General features: G+C 41.0%; 1 protein-coding gene across 2 annotated transcripts in view; it reads left to right on the forward strand.

Annotated features, from left to right (window-relative positions):
• The first annotated feature begins 29 nt into the window (after positions 1-29).
• The window catches only part of nrn1la (neuritin 1-like a), a 44,724-nt gene continuing 28,897 nt past the window's right edge, over positions 30-15,856 (forward strand). For both annotated transcript variants that reach the window (XR_015859059.1, XM_088378783.1), the window contains exon 1: positions 30-628. Coding sequence is in view for 1 of the 2 variants with exons in the window: in XM_088378783.1 (XP_088234909.1) it covers positions 586-628 (43 nt within the window). In the remaining variant the exon portion in view is untranslated. The remainder of the gene's footprint in view (positions 629-15,856) is intronic.

The following is a 15,856-nucleotide window of genomic DNA, read 5'->3' on the forward strand; positions in this document are numbered from 1 at the left end:
TAATACACTAGCATTTAATGTGACGTCCCTTTTTGACCTTGTATTGTTTGGAGTCCAAGGTCAAGGTGTATGTCACTGCATGACCACGCAAACGAGGTAGAAAAATGATTTTTGAGCTGGATAGTCAAAACATTCACTCTTCGCCTATTCTTGATTATAGATTTGCAGACTAATTTCATTTACTGAATTATTTACAAGCGCAATTCTACGTTTGATTTTAGCTTCTTGCGGTGATAAGCATCTGAAGCGAAATCTCAATAAACTGTCGCTTCTGCAGTTCTGTTTTTGTGGCTGCACTGAAACGGGTTCAAGAATCGGAATGCCTCCGTCAGATAACGTCGTCCGTTTGGAGCAGATGTGGTGGCGCTTGGTCCTTCCTTTCGGCTCCTCTCCTCTCCTCCCACTCCAGTGTACAGACTCGCCCTCCCCATCAGAGGAGCGCACGGTGCATCCTCTCGTCACTCCGGACAGTAACACTGCACTAAACATAGGAGAGAAGCCGTTTTACACTAGCAACTGGTTTTATTTTATCTTTAACAAAACGTCGGGACTCTTCTGCGTGCTTGCGGGACACGTTTCAACATCATGAACTCTTCGTGTTTCTTCGTGCCTGTTGCTGTCCTTCTGCGTAAGTACTGTCCTCCAAATAACCTTTTATAAGTTTGATAACTTCCTTAGTTTGGGTACGAGCGGCCCCTGCGTTCATCCTCAGCAGCACTCTGCTGCTGGCAAAATGATCACTCGGGTCTCTATGCTCAATCTACTGCATTTTTAAAGAAATTAAAGATTACGTGTGCATGCTTGGATCTTGATGGATACACTTGGAAGCGCCTCGCTGCATATATTGATGCTGACTCATAACTTACGTGGAATTTTAGATCATTTTTCTCCAGATTGTCACACTTGCTCCATCAACCGCACGCAAGTTTCCGCATGCGTCTTTCACCGCTAAACTTGAGTCAAACTAACGGTATCACAAAATGTATTCCATTATCCAAGTCGGATTATGTGCATTAAATTCTCATCAGATCTTGTCGTTGCCATCGTTATCTTGTCATGCTGCTGTCGGTGGAATGAAGATGCGGAAGGTGGGCTAAAAGCGTCCCACGGGAGCAAGGCACCGTAAGAGTGAGAGGGAACAAACAACACATTCAAGTTCCACGATGGAGATAAATGAATAGCATCTGTCTCCCTCCTCCGCTTCCTCCCTCAGTCCCATGAGACATTTTACAGCTCTTTCCATGCAAAACAGCCTCTGACAGTTAACTTAAGACATTAATTAATGTCACTCAATCCTTGTCACACAGACTTTGAGAGAGAGAGAGATTTGCATATTTAACTTATTTAATCCGTTTTAATTTTGTATTTATGACACACCACCGTGGTTCTGAGCTTTAGGGTTTGAACCTTGCATTGGCTTTCCTGTGTGGACTTTGCATGTTGTCCCTGCCCTTGAGTGGATTTTCCATGGGTCTAATTGTTTCTCTTTGCCCTAATTGCTTGGCGACCCCTCCAGGTTATACCCAGCCTCTTACCTAAAGTCAGCTTGGATATGGACGTGTTTTTGAAAATGGATGTATGGAATTTCTTGCTCAGTGTTCTTTGATTATGTTGACTTTTGTAGAAATACCAAATCGTAAGGTCTCTAAAAGAGAAGGCAGATAAAAGCGAGGGTAATTCATTCGTCATTCAGAAATACAGTATGTGCATACTTCAACTCATAAGAGAAGGAATGAGGGAGTTTATGCATGGTGGAGGATACAATGTCATAAGATGTTCTATTGAGACACGAGTGCGTCAGTGATAAAGCAGCACTAACACTGCTATATGGAAAAAAAATCATGTTTGAGTTATCTTTCTCTCCCGGTTGGCTTAAGTCACAAATTCATTGTAGCCTGGTTTTTGATTAAATGACAGGCAGCATTGTATCCTCAAATATCGACTCTGGCCTTTTTGTGTGGAGTTTGCACGTTCCAAACCCATGTAGGTTATTTAAGACAAAAAAAATTCTATACCCGTGTTTCTCACATATTCCATATGGTGGAAAAAAATCTCAGCACACCACTTAGCAAAGTGATACACGGAAAGTGGGTGTACAGGTTACCTTTAGTCAATTAGTGAAAGAGCTGGCCATTTCATTGTTTTTGCCTATTACTGTACAATACAACATGTACATACCATAGATTTTTTTTTTGCCAAAATAACTGACATTGGATAATTTTCCATGGCACACCTGATGATCTTTTATGACTATCAAATGTGCCCCGACACATTGGATCACTGGCTAATACTGTATATGTGAATATGTTAGCGTTTAGCTCAGCTAAGTTGTAGTTCACGAACAACCAAGAAGAGGAAGGTGAAACAAAGCACACTGTAAACTAAATCAAGCAGTAGCAGCAGCAGAAAAATACATTTCTATTCAAGGTGTGTTTGAATTGCTATAAGCACCCAGGCACTATGCTACAGCTGGGATCCTTTCAGAAAATGTGGTAAGCTTCTTGGATCAATTCACTGGCAAATACTGAAACTGAGTATTGAAAATAGAATGAGTGGGGGGAACTAAGTTATTCTGAAAAACATGTTAACATCAAATAAAAATAAAGTGGGAGAGCAATATATCACCCATCACTTGTCAAATATAAACAGAACAAGAAATTATTTACCACTGCATACTGGAAACTATTAGCAGTGATACAAAATACATTAGTGAGACTTTTGTCACTTAAAATGTAACCTAGACCAGTAGTCCCCAACCTTTTTAACACCACGGACCTGATCATCTTCAGACAATATTTTCACAGACCGGCTTTTAAGGTGTGGCGGATAAATACAACAAAATGATACGACCGGCATAAAAACAATGGGATTGTGGTGCTGAAGGAAAGTAGATGCAGGTGTGTCGCAAAAGACTTACTTGGAAAACAAGAAATAGAAAGAACAACAACTGAAGTGCGTTACCACATATACACCATGTTTGCAACACATCCTTCAATCTTTATTTTCATCAGGGAATTCTGAATGCGAACACCACAGTATGATATAATAATAACCATGGATCCACTGTGTCCTCCTATGCAACTTTACTCGCAGCGTCCTCGTAACACGTCACCGAGGTGTAGTAGAGAATCCAGTCCATTTTACACAATAAAAGATTATTCAGACCCATATAAATAAAACGGAAAACAATTCAAGTTATTTATTCTTTCTTGCGCGGCCCGGTACCAAATGATCCATGGACCGGTCGCAGACTGGTCCGCAGACCGCGTGTTGGGGAACACTGCTCGAGACTTTGTAACTTGTGCTCCATTAACTTGTGCAGAAAACAGTCATATTAAAAATACTGTATAGTGCGATCTGATCTGATGGTACAGATTTTATTAGAGAGAGAGGGAGAGGGAGTGAGAGGGAGGGAGTGTGCTCCTTGCAGTCTTCCCTATCATCAGAGACCCCAAAATCACATTAATAGCTGTCCACTGGTGAGCAGGGTATTGTATTTTAATTGTTCTCCCTCGAGAACACTTACAGTATTTTGCTTCCTCCCACATTTTCCCCTGTGCGGATTTTCAACTGCAGCGCAGACACTGCAAGTAGAAGTTTCTTCATTGAAATCCTTGCAAAGGTCAAGTCGGGTGTTGACCTTGCTGTCCCTGTGATTTTTCCCCTTACTGTTTTCAACCCTTTTATCACCTCCTCCCAACTCAATGATCAGCACACAGTTTTCAGGGTATTTGAAAGTTGGGTCATAGGTCTGCTGTACACCAAGCGACTGAACTCTTGCGCAGTGCTGGGGTTCGGCAGATACATTTCATGAGTGGCCAATCGCTCAGCAGCTGTTTTTTTCTACGATTCAATCCCGGTTCACATAGCAGAATAATCGAACCAAACGTAGCCCTGAATCTTCCCTCTCGTGAAGGCTCCAAAGATAATTTTATTAGATATTCTTGCCGTGTGTGGTGGGCTCATGACTGATCTTGACCACTCGAGCCACTCCGACCTCAAATCGGGGATATTAATATTTTGGACTGTTTGGTCTGACAAGGGCAAAGGTGCATTCAGCCGATTGATAGTGACGTGCAGCCAATGAGAAAGCGAAGTGACGTGGTAGCGAAGAAGCAGGGTGGCAAATCCAAGTCCTAAACAGTCATTGCGCAAAACAAAGTCACATTTAATCTTGTGCGGTTTTGCAAGATTTCCTGTCCAACGTGGGAATATTCATGAATAAAATCGATTCAAGTGTGACGTGTTGCTCTTGCCGTGTGGCTGCCCAGCACACACTGCACGTTCAAAACTGTTAGACCTATGATTTTTGTCTCATTACATTTGGGGTCCCTCCCTTAGAGTTTGGAGGACCGCTGACAAAAATATATTTTTGCGTTTCAAGCTAATGAGACCTAGCTGATATGTTTACATACGTATATATTGTGTTCTACAACAGTACTTAACTGTATTTATAAATTCATATATCTGATGTTGATAAAATAGTAAAGGTTTCAGTCTCTGTTGCCAAAACCTATGTGAGCAAAATACATAGTGCAGGCTCATAGAAGTGAATGGAAGTGCAAGATTTCCCATCTGACAAGGCTTGACTTTCCACACTCTTCTCTTCTGGCCTTTTTCCTCTTCCTTCTTTCTTTTTATGGTTTAATAAAAGTGATAAACTACAATATCATGTACACTCTAGCCACAATAAAATTATCCACCCATACATCCATCCATTTTCTGAAGTGCTTATCCTTACGAGGGTCACGGGCGTGCTGGAGCCCATCCCAGTAGTCTTTGGGCAGTAGTTGGGGTACACCCTGAACTGGTCACCAGCCAATCGAAGGGCACACAGACAAACAACCATTCACATTCACACCTATGGACCTTTTGGAGCATACAATTGGCCGACTGTGCATGTTTTTGGAATGTGGTAGGAAACATGAGCACCCGGAGGAATCCCACACAGGCACGGAGAGAACATGCAAACTCCACACAGCAACTTGGATTTCAAAGATAAACAGTTAAACAATATGCAGTGCTTTAAAACAATGAACTTCAGTTCCTAAATATTATTTAATCTTTTTATTTGGTTTGTTATTATGTTAGCCCGTGACTCTTGCACCTCAATATGCGTTAAAGACAATTGGGAGGCTCCTGGCGGTGTGAGAACAACCTACTGGTCACAATTCATGTTTTTGTGGAGCCAGTGTGCGTTGGGGTTATGTAGTAGTCATAAACCAATAAATTAATTGTAATGCATTGCGGTGATTTAACTGCAGGAAAATTTATTAGTTCAATTACAAAAAACAAACAAACAATATTATTGCCAACAGTGGTAGCAAATTCAATGCACTTACTTCATCGCTTCACGGAATACTAGAGGTCATTTATGATGGGATTTTGCTTGCACCTCTGTTGAAGAAATTGGTGGTTGGCTTGCTAATTGTGGTCACTCCAATGCACAGTAGTGCACGTACTTCAAAATTTAAGTTGTTGCATTCTATTAGTTAACCGCGAGATGGCATTTGAATTTTACACGCTGTACCTTTAAGACAATTCCATCCATCCATCCATCCATCCATCCATCCATCCATCCATCCATCCATCCATCCATCCATCCATCCATCCATCCATCCATCCATCCATCCATCCATCCATCCATCCATCCATCCATCCATCCATCCATCCATCCATCCATCCATCCATTCATCCGTACCGCTTGTCCCCATGGGGGTCGCCTGCAGGCTGGAGCCAATCCCAGCCGTCATCAGGCAGTAGGCGGGGGACACCCTGAGCCAGTCTCCAGCTAATCGCAGGGCGCACAGAGAAGAACAACCACCCGCACTCACAGTCACACCTCCGGGCAATTTTGAGTGCTCGATCAGCATACTAAGCATATTTTTTGGGATGTGTTGAGGAAACCGGAGCGCCCGGAGAAAACCCACGCAGGCATGGGGAGAACATGCAAACTCCACACAGGGAGGGCCGGAGGTGGAATCGAACCTGCACCCTCTGAGTTGTGAGGCAGATGTACCACCATCAAATGACATTTAATTAAATATAAAGACACTACATGTGTTGTAATAATATATAATAGCTTTCTCAGGACAGCACGGTGCGGGTTTTGAACTTGCTGCAGACTATGTGCAATATTTTGCTACTTTTTAACATTTTTCTACCTACTGAAGTGTTTGAAAGCCTTCTTGGCTCGTTTTTTGTTCACAACTTTTGCAAAAATTCTTTCCTCAAAACTCCTTTTCATTCGACCTTCAGAGAATTGCAGATTTTCTATGCAGGCTCTCCCTCCATAACAGCCTTTCTCTTTCACCGCTTCTTCTGTTCATTTCATTCTCAACGATTAAGAGCTTTACTGCAACTTCTTCTTTAGCTTCAAATCACATTACAGTGGATGTGACAAGTGAGTGACCCATGATATCCTGGCTTTTTACGGACCGGCTTCATAAATTCAGGTTATGCTCTTTGCGGCTGCATCCCAACGTCCAATGCATTTTCTCTCATGTCTGCTTTCTTCATCTGTCCTTTGGCTCCATCTCTGCCACATTACACCACTTGTGTTCAGGGCCTCCAGGACAAAATGGTACACCTTTTCAATCTTTGTGTGCACGGCACATAAATAATAAGAGCATTGACCTTGACTGACCACTGTTTTTACCATTAATAGCCTTACATGTAATCTTTTTAAACATGGTGGGTGCGTCACTGTGACTCACAAAAGAAACCAGTGCACTACAATGAGATCCGGAATGAAAGCTGCATTCACTGTAGTTATGGACAATAGATTATTAGATTATATTCAACCGTCCATTTTCTAATGCCTGTCATCAGGATCAGGGTTGTGTATCCCAGCAAACTTTGGATGAAAGTTTGAGTACACTTTGGTCAAGACATATTATATCGTCTAAGATTTAGCATATGCTGAACAGTAAAAGAGATGTACTTGTACTATAGCGCTTTTTACCTTCGGTTTTCAAAGAGCTTCACAGTGCTTCATCATTCACCCACTGACGACATACCATCAGGAGCAAGTGACTTGTTCAAGGACACAAAGACAATGGTTGAGGAGCGAAACCCCAACCTCTGTGTTGGGAGGCTTTCACTCTACTGCTGAGCCAAGCCGCCCTATAGGTAAACGTGGCAAATAATGTGGCTGTACAATGTGCCTATGCATCACAGTATTTTAGAATTGCAGCAAGGACACAAAGTGGAATAGCTGTCCACTTTCATAATCACTCTAATTGCATTAATTTCTCACACTCGAATGTGTGTGCATGTGCATGCTAGCGTGTGTGTGTATGTGTGTGTGTGAGAGCGAGAGCGAGAAAGAGAAATACAGCATTTGTACCAAGTAACTTGCGTGTGAATGAATATTCATGCTCAGTATTATTAAGGGAAAAGGAGACGAGAGTCATGCTCTGCTGGTCTTTTGTTAATGGTCTTTGTATACAGAACTAGTACAAAGTCTAAGCACTACACACACAAACACATGTGCACACAACTGCACTCACAGGGGGGCTGTGCTGGGGGGAAAGCCTTCTGATAAAGAGCAGGTCCTCATTGGAAAAATAGGCCTGCTAAAATAAAAATGATGTCAGGTAAAGTACTACTATACAGCATTGCTTTTCAGCTGGTTTGTTACTGACTCACTCGATTTCAAATACCATAAGATCACATCTTATTTCAGGATGCATTAACTCCTTCTCTCATGAGTATAAGTATGCTCCTTCAGGCTCTGTAGCATAAATCAACCCCAATGCTTTGCACTCCCATCTACAGATTCCTTTGTGATAAATTTATATATATGTGTAGAATGAAAATGACTCTTCATGACACAGGTGTCTTGTTTAGAAAAAGAGTTTATTCTTGCTCATGTCTTGGATACCTTACGTCCGCGCGCCTCTGTCGTCTTTCCTCGTGACTCTCTTTTCTCTGCTCCCGCGACCCTCTGTCACGTCTCGTCCCCGGTTGTTTTGTTATGTGCGTATTGTCATAGTTTCTGTCCGTGTGCCTGTGTGCTCGCCCCTCCCCTCCTGTGTGCTCGCCCTTCCCCTCCTGTGTGCCCATGATCGGTGTGATCATTCTCACCTGCCTCTTGTTACCTGTCGTGTATTTAAGTCCTGTCTGCCCCTCACTTTCGGTCGGATCATTGTTGTCGTAATGTCGTCACGTCTTTTGTTTCACGTCCCTGTCGGTCAGTCCTCTTGTCAGTTTGCTGAGTCTGTTAGTTTATTTTCTCCAATAAACCCTGGTCCAAGCGCCATTTGGTCACCCTGCTCCATCCGATCCATGACACCCTCTCCTTTTGGGTCCGGCCTAGCTATGCAAATTAACTACTTGCAAAGGCCTCTGTGGGCTCTGTTCGCCTTGAGGCGAATGGTCACCATAGGGGCCAATTACTACCTTCATCTCCAGCCAGGAACCGATAACACCTTCAAGCAACTATAAACTGGGTAGGGACATGCAATTCTTTGTCTTCTCTCCTTACAAAGCGCCAATCAGTTTACTCATCAGGCTCTAACTTTAAGTTTAAGTTGTAAGTTCACTCACTATTTGCACTCTCAAACTCTGTGTGTATGAAAATATACCTCAGCAGCAATGTAATGTTGCTATGTTAAGTATTGTTGTTACATTTGCATCAAACAACAGCTGGGATTACACAAACGCTATCCAAATTGTGTGTGGAATGAGAAAATGCCTAGAATGATGCAGAAGGGAAAATGTAATGAATGTGTTTGACACAGAATGTATGGCTATTTTCTCTAATCATGCAACAAAAGTTACTGGGGTTCTAGAAAACGATAAACTACAAATCAGAGATCTTTTTGGCCTGGCAGCTGGCACTCAACACAGCATGGGAGGTGGATGGAGGGGCAAGGCACAAAGCACAATCCTCACAAGAACTCAAATAAATGCCTGTCAGATATCAAAACACTTGGGGTGTTTTTTTTTTTTTTGGACTTATAATTTTGGTGAATGACAAAACAAATTGAGCGGACAATTTTCTCAACCAGGGCAAAGAGGCAAATGCTTGAGCACCACTCAAGCTGTGCATGTGCTAGATGAGATATTGACAGTTTAACTCATCTTAAGATAATCTATAATCAGAGTTGTTAAGAGTTGTTTTGTTTCTCTCTTTCTCTGAATCCCACCACAGATGAGAGAGTGAGAGAGGATGTAGTTTAAAGACACTGCACTAGTTGCAACAATTTGAAGTGACGTTACCATAAAAAAAAGATGCGCCTGTCTCAGTGCATGTACACATATGCTGTGTGCTCGTATGTGTTTGCATGCTTCATCGCTTGTGTGTCTCTCTGCGATGGAAAGAAATTTGACCTGGACAAAGTCTAGCTTTGTGGCTATGAGCAAAATCACAATAAACCCCTAAAAGACAACGACCTATTGTGGTGCAAAGTCTTGACAGGCCGACATTTTAAAGAGAATTTTTTTAAAAAATGTCTTACACTCAATTTTGAACTCTGAGTCTCTATATTTTATCCCCTGCTCTCAGAATGAAATATGCATTATGTATAATAATTGAATGGAAGTTGGAGACATCAGGAAGTTATTCTGGCATGTGCCCAACATTTGTTGTTCATGTGAAAAACAGGAAGAGTAAATCCCAATGAAGTTTTTTCAGTTTTTCTGTCCTACGACTCTCACCTTGTCATTTAATACTTTCAGTGTAACATGTCTTCCAATATTTTGATTTCCTTATCAAAAAATAGCATTCAGCTTCCAGGGTTGTTTTGCCTTGAACAAGTTTGTCAGTACTTGCTAATGATTCCAGAGAGATGCAATGTGTTCTTTATTACAGTATGATCATTGTTTTATTCATTAGTTATGTTGTCTTTTAAAGCGTCTTTAATAAAAAATCCTGATGCAGCTGATGTGTGTACTTCAGGGAGCCCTCATTTGAACAACCCCTAGTTTTTATTGCCTATACCTTGAAGTGAAGACAAAATTTTGGAAGGTTAAAGTACCAGTAGGCATAACAATGAGTGGTGTCCTTGCACTCAATATTCCGTGCACTTGTGATGGGGATGCCATAAATTCATGAAGTTTTGCTTGTGGCCCATAACTTGGAGAAAATAAGCTGTTGTTTGCACAAATCGGATAAAAAAGTAAGGAAACCTGCAAGTGATTTAAATGATGTTAGTCTCAATTTGCATGTTCAATGCTGGCTCCCCAACGTCCATTGCGGTGTCCTTCCTTTTGCACCACTTCCCTAACTTATAATATTTACATAAGGGATTATGGACTTTGCAAAAATAGATTGACGTGTACAAAGTATATTTCAAAGGAAATGCAAGAACATCTCCGCTTGCAGATGTAAAGACAACCACTGAGAAGTAGCACTTGGAGACCTCCCTAACTCTATCCCAGATAATGTGTCTGTGTGTGCCAATGCCAGCCCTTAGCCATAGTTGCACTGCAAACATGGGGGGGTGCTTTCAAAATATACTGTACGTTAGATGATGATGATGATAATGAATTAAATGAGTTAATTTCTACAATTATTCAGAGGTATCAATGCATGCTGTTGTCATATTTAAGAATGAAATATAATGATTCTGTCTGCCTGTACCTGGATCCAAACCTCATTGTTGTTGATCGAGTGTTTCTATTGGAATTCATTACCCAAAAGAACATTTGTGACATAATTCCCAAATGTTAGGTTAGAATTTATGCAGTAGGTTATGTCACCAAACACATCCAACTATGCCTTTATGTTCCTTGCTTTTTACACATCAGGGTTAAAATGGGGCTCCTCCAAACTGTTCCCTTACCAAGAACAAAAATGACAATATAAGCACAAATCAGTTGTTTGTAACTTCTCTGAATTGAAATGTGTACGTGTGTGCATGCGTGTGAGTGTGTCCATGGAGATTTGCACACAAACAGTACATCCGTGTGTGCGTGTGTGTCTGGGGAGCCAAGTGCTAACTGTGATAAGTTACAGCAGCCACTTCAGGTGCTGAAGTCAATAAAAGCTCATTAACTCAACAAGCGGGTCGGTGGCTCCGTCCAACAAGATCCACGTCCCACTTTGTCTTTCTTGCAGGGAGGTAAGGTGCACATGAGTGCGGCTGCACTTTCCCCTGCGTATGCATTCATGTGTGAGTGGCTGGATCAATGGGAGCATGGTTCATTTCTTCTGATGGGGGGGGAAGTGTGGGGAAGAGAAAGGAACAAATAAAAAAAAACATTAACAAGAATATGATAAATGAAAGCAGTCAATGCGACAAAGGTTGTTATAATACTTTACACTAATACCAATCTTTTCAAATTATTGCTCATTTCCCAGCCTTCAGGGACCTTTTACCCTCCATTCATTTTAATACAGAATGACACAATGAACATATTTTCTCTGCAATAAACCTTTTGTTGTGATGTTTTTGGGTGAGCCAATTGGGGGGGTCATAAATTGGCCGTGCAAATGAGCCATTATGAATGTCGAGAAGCATTTTCAGATTGCTGGCTACCATTTCAGGGTGTACCACTAGCACGCCCGTGACACTCGTGAGAATAAAGCGATTCAGAATATGGATTCAAGTGAGCACAAATCATAACGTATGCTTTCATGTACTCGTGTCACAGTAATATTTGAATGGAAACGTATGTAATGTGTCCACGCTGTATGTGTGTGTGTGTGTGTGCGTGTGTGTGTGTGTGTGTGTAGGGCAGGGTGCACTGTCATTTGAAGTGCACGGTTTAAGTGCAACACCCAAGTGTGCGTGTATGGGAATGTTGAGCGAATGCACATTAAATTCAACTGTTCAGCAATTATTCATTATCAATGCCTGTACTTCGCTTTAGGCCTCCAGTGGCCTCTGAAGCCGTCCTTGCACGAATGTAGTTTGCGAACTTGGATAACTGCAACTTGAGGAACGTACCTTTCCTAGCGCGAGCTAACTGTTATAGATGGATATAAAACTCCCAAAAGTGGAGGGGAAAAAAAACTTGGGTTCTGCTATTAACCTGCAAAGGTGAGGGATGAAGAAACTGTATGCCAAGGGATCTTGGAGATTTAAGTAATCTATTTAACAAACAAAAAAAAAAACGGAAAACCTTAGCGCATTGGTGTAATCGTGAATATGAGGCTTGGGTAAAGTGTTTTGGATAACATATGGTGTAGATAAAGTACTATACACAGTAGGTGCACTGCATTTACCATCATGCCCAAATTGGATTTTTCATTTTTTTAGACTACGATGATTTGCAAAAGTACAATTAGTAACCTGTTCAAGTTGATTAGTGACTGGCTTAAATAGTAAACAGTGAAATGTGGATTTTAGGTGTAAATATGAGCTATGGTGCCCACACAAAAACACTGAAACTTAGCCAGACATTTATCTTAGTTCCATTTCAGGTTACATACGCTCCAAAATGTTTTTATGTGCACAGGGTCTAAATAAATAATTCTAATACAGTGGAATGCTGCAACTACTTATGATAGTTTTTGGTACATCTGCCTTGCAGATGTAAGTTTCTGGATTTGAATCCGGCTTGGTGTGTTTTAATACTTGGTGTATGTGGTTTTATTGCAGGTACTCTGTTTTCCCTCCATATTTAAAAAGTATGTCTGTGACATTCATTAAAGACTAACATCTAGCGTACGGTACATGAGAATGTGAGCGTGAATAGTCGCTGACCTGGCGACCAGTCCGGAGGTGTACCCTGCCTCTCGCCCAAAGTCAGCTGGGACAGGCTTGAGCTTATCCTCTACCCTAATTTTGGTACAGCTTTGCAGTATCTTGGGCGAGCAAGGTAGATACTGTACTTTATTGAGCCCTCAAGAAAACACCTTTAAGGTTTACAAACTTTAAAATCCTTTCTTCTCGCCTGTTTCCCACTCTCTCACTCGCAGTTCTACAAAAAGATAAAACCATGTTTGATTCAAGCTTTTTATTTGTCACTCCCAGTTGAAGTTAACTGCTAGAGAATCGTCAAAGAAAATAGAATTAAATGATAAACAACAAAAAAAATCAACCAAACCACGTGTATTTTAATTACAACATATCCTCAGTGCATAGTGGAGGCTTTCTCTGCTTCTGCTTCTTGCTTAATTTTTTCCAGTAGTGCTACAATATGATGTTCCGCTGAATTGTGCTCCGCAACTTTAAATTGAGATTTGTGTCTGTACTCTGAGAATATTGTCTTATAGGGGTGAACACAAAGAGATTATAAATTCAGTTGTTTGCCATCAATGACCCCCCCTTGTTTTGTGTGTGAGGTCCGTGTGTTCAGGGTACTCCCGCTCAACACTTCACACACCAACTACGTCTTTATTGCTTTACCCAACCAGACTGTTTTTTTTCTTTTTTACACATCAATCATTCATTATGGCAACACTGTTGACTCCTCTCAACAAGCTTTTAGGCTGCATAATGTTCCAAATAGTGGCCAGCAGCTCCTCGCTGATCATCGATCTGATTTATGGCAGAGCGTAGCATCTTCCCACTGGAATGTGGCCTTCAGTAGATTTTGGAAGGTTACGTGGGTAGAACACAGGAGGCGGAGAGAGAAGTTGCAGGTATCCAATTTGTGAAACACATTCCCACAACACTTGTGCGTCCTCTATGGACAGTTCTGCGGTTGCCCTTCATTAAAAGAATATGCAGTGCATGGAAAAAAGCTCTTGGGACATCACTCTCTATCACTTCATGAATTAATTAATCTGGGGTTGAGCTAGACCCTTTAGTTCCCCCCTGAATATTAATTCTTTATCTTACTAAGACAATTCTCCATTACAGTGTTTGCGACTGAAACCTGCTGCTAAAATGAGCGAGTAATTGATGCCTCCCTCAAAGGCTTATAATAAATGTCTATAGATTGCGGCAAAGCACTACTTATTAAAATTGGAAGTCAGACTATGCCGTGTGTGAATGAAACTTTTTCCATAACATCCACATAATTCCTTGATGCCAAAGCAGTGCTTTTACATTAGACGTGGCTTTGGCCTGAGAACAAAAGCAGGAAATTCTAAGTGATAAAAGAGTATAGGCGCCAAGATAAAAAAGAAGAAAAAATCTGCAAATAGATTAATTCATCCACGAGTAGCAGATTGTGAATATGTGACGGCACACTTAATCCTGGAACTCTATTACAGGATGAGTGGACAAACATTTCCACAAAATGTTAAGTATACTTAATTTGTTCAGTTTAAGCAGACTCCACACACCCTGATAATCTGTCTGAATTTGATTATATTTCCAGCATTCCAATCACAGCACAGCTATCTATTAAAAAAGATTATAAGGACTCATTATTCCGCAGGGCGCAATGTGTTAAAAGTGATATTTTTCTCTTCAATTTTCTGAGAAAAAGAGTCAAGACAACCGATGTTCAGTAGTTTTTATGATATGATAGTTTTTATCTCGTGTGTGTCTGTGGGTAATCAACACAGAGTTTGACAGAGCAACAGTGTTGTCACCTCACTTAGAGTAACAACTGGTTGTGCTAAGTGTATAATCTAAGTCGTCCACCCAAATAAAGACTGACTGCCTTTCACAAGTCAGTCTCAGTACTATGACAGACATTTGATGTGGTCGATTAGATTTGCAATTTCCTCTGGAAGTTATCGCTACGTGTGTGATGTGCAAGATTGATCCTCTCGAGGTCACCAACATCTATAGCAGTAAGCAAACACTTGCTGCTTTTTCCCCCTTCGTTTTTTTTTTTTTAAATCACAGTTTAAAAACTGACTAGCATCTTAATGAGTGCAATGTGTTTATCCAGACTTCAAAAAGTTATTTTCCCCCAGAACAGCGGAAGCTGTTACAAATGCAGAGATATGTTCTTCCATTTTCACTCCCTGTAGATAAGTGTCCAGTCACTGTGATAACATGCTCTGATAAAAAATTGCTTGTGAAATGGAACTGAGAAATAAAGGTTTGAATACTAATGAAACTTAATTTTCATTATTAGTGGACTCTGTTAGGGCATTCTAGTCACCAGGCTATATACGTCCCAATATATGTCAATATTATTTATATAAACTTGTGCGTCATGGGTAAAGGTCAAACAGGTGGATGATGGCTTTGATTACTCAGCGATGATATAGAAAGGTCATATCTACAGGTAGGTAGAGTCCTTCTTTGAATTTTTTTGACAAGCTATAGTTACAGAAAGTACAGTTAATTAGAATTCCTATCAGAGTTTAAGCAGAGTACAAACATGCAGCTCATTGGGCAAAGTTGAAAACATTGCAGTTCTTTTTGGGGTGTACATAAAAAAAAAAACTAAAAAAAAAAATTTGTTGGACTTTACTGCGGAATGCAACCGACGGGTGCCTGCAGATGGATGGATGGATGGATGGATGGATGGATGGATGGATTAGAGATAGATAGATAAACTGCATTTTAGGAGAGCCGTGAGCATCTGGCATGTTAACTAAATCTACAATTTCTGTCAGGACAGATGAGGCTTCCACTGTGTTTGCAATAGTCAGGAGCCTTATTTGTGCCATCTCAGTGCTCTCTGATTGGCTCTTATATAATGTGCATGCTGCCGCACGGCACTACTGCTAATGCTGCATGGCTGCTGATGAATGGAGCATATGTTTTAACTGTGAATAATTACGACAGAAAGGGAGATCATTAAGTTTAGAGCATGACTAGATTTGCATAAGCTGTATAAGGAATCAGAAAAGAAAGAGGATTAGTATATGCACGATAATTCTTTCAGTGTTTGGCAACAAAATCCTCAATCAAGGCAGAAAAATTGTACACTTGATTTTACACGCTTTGATTCACGCGACTTCTACTCTAACGCAGTTTGGTCATATTTTTTCGGCCAGCAAACGAACCCCTTCGGCTGCACAACAACATGCCTGACGTGAATTAACGTAACA

The sequence above is a fragment of the Syngnathus floridae genome, chromosome 6 (genome assembly GCF_059516105.1).
Source record: "Syngnathus floridae isolate MCC-2025c chromosome 6, RoL_Sflo_1.0, whole genome shotgun sequence".
Taxonomy (NCBI): Eukaryota; Metazoa; Chordata; class Actinopteri; order Syngnathiformes; family Syngnathidae; genus Syngnathus; species Syngnathus floridae.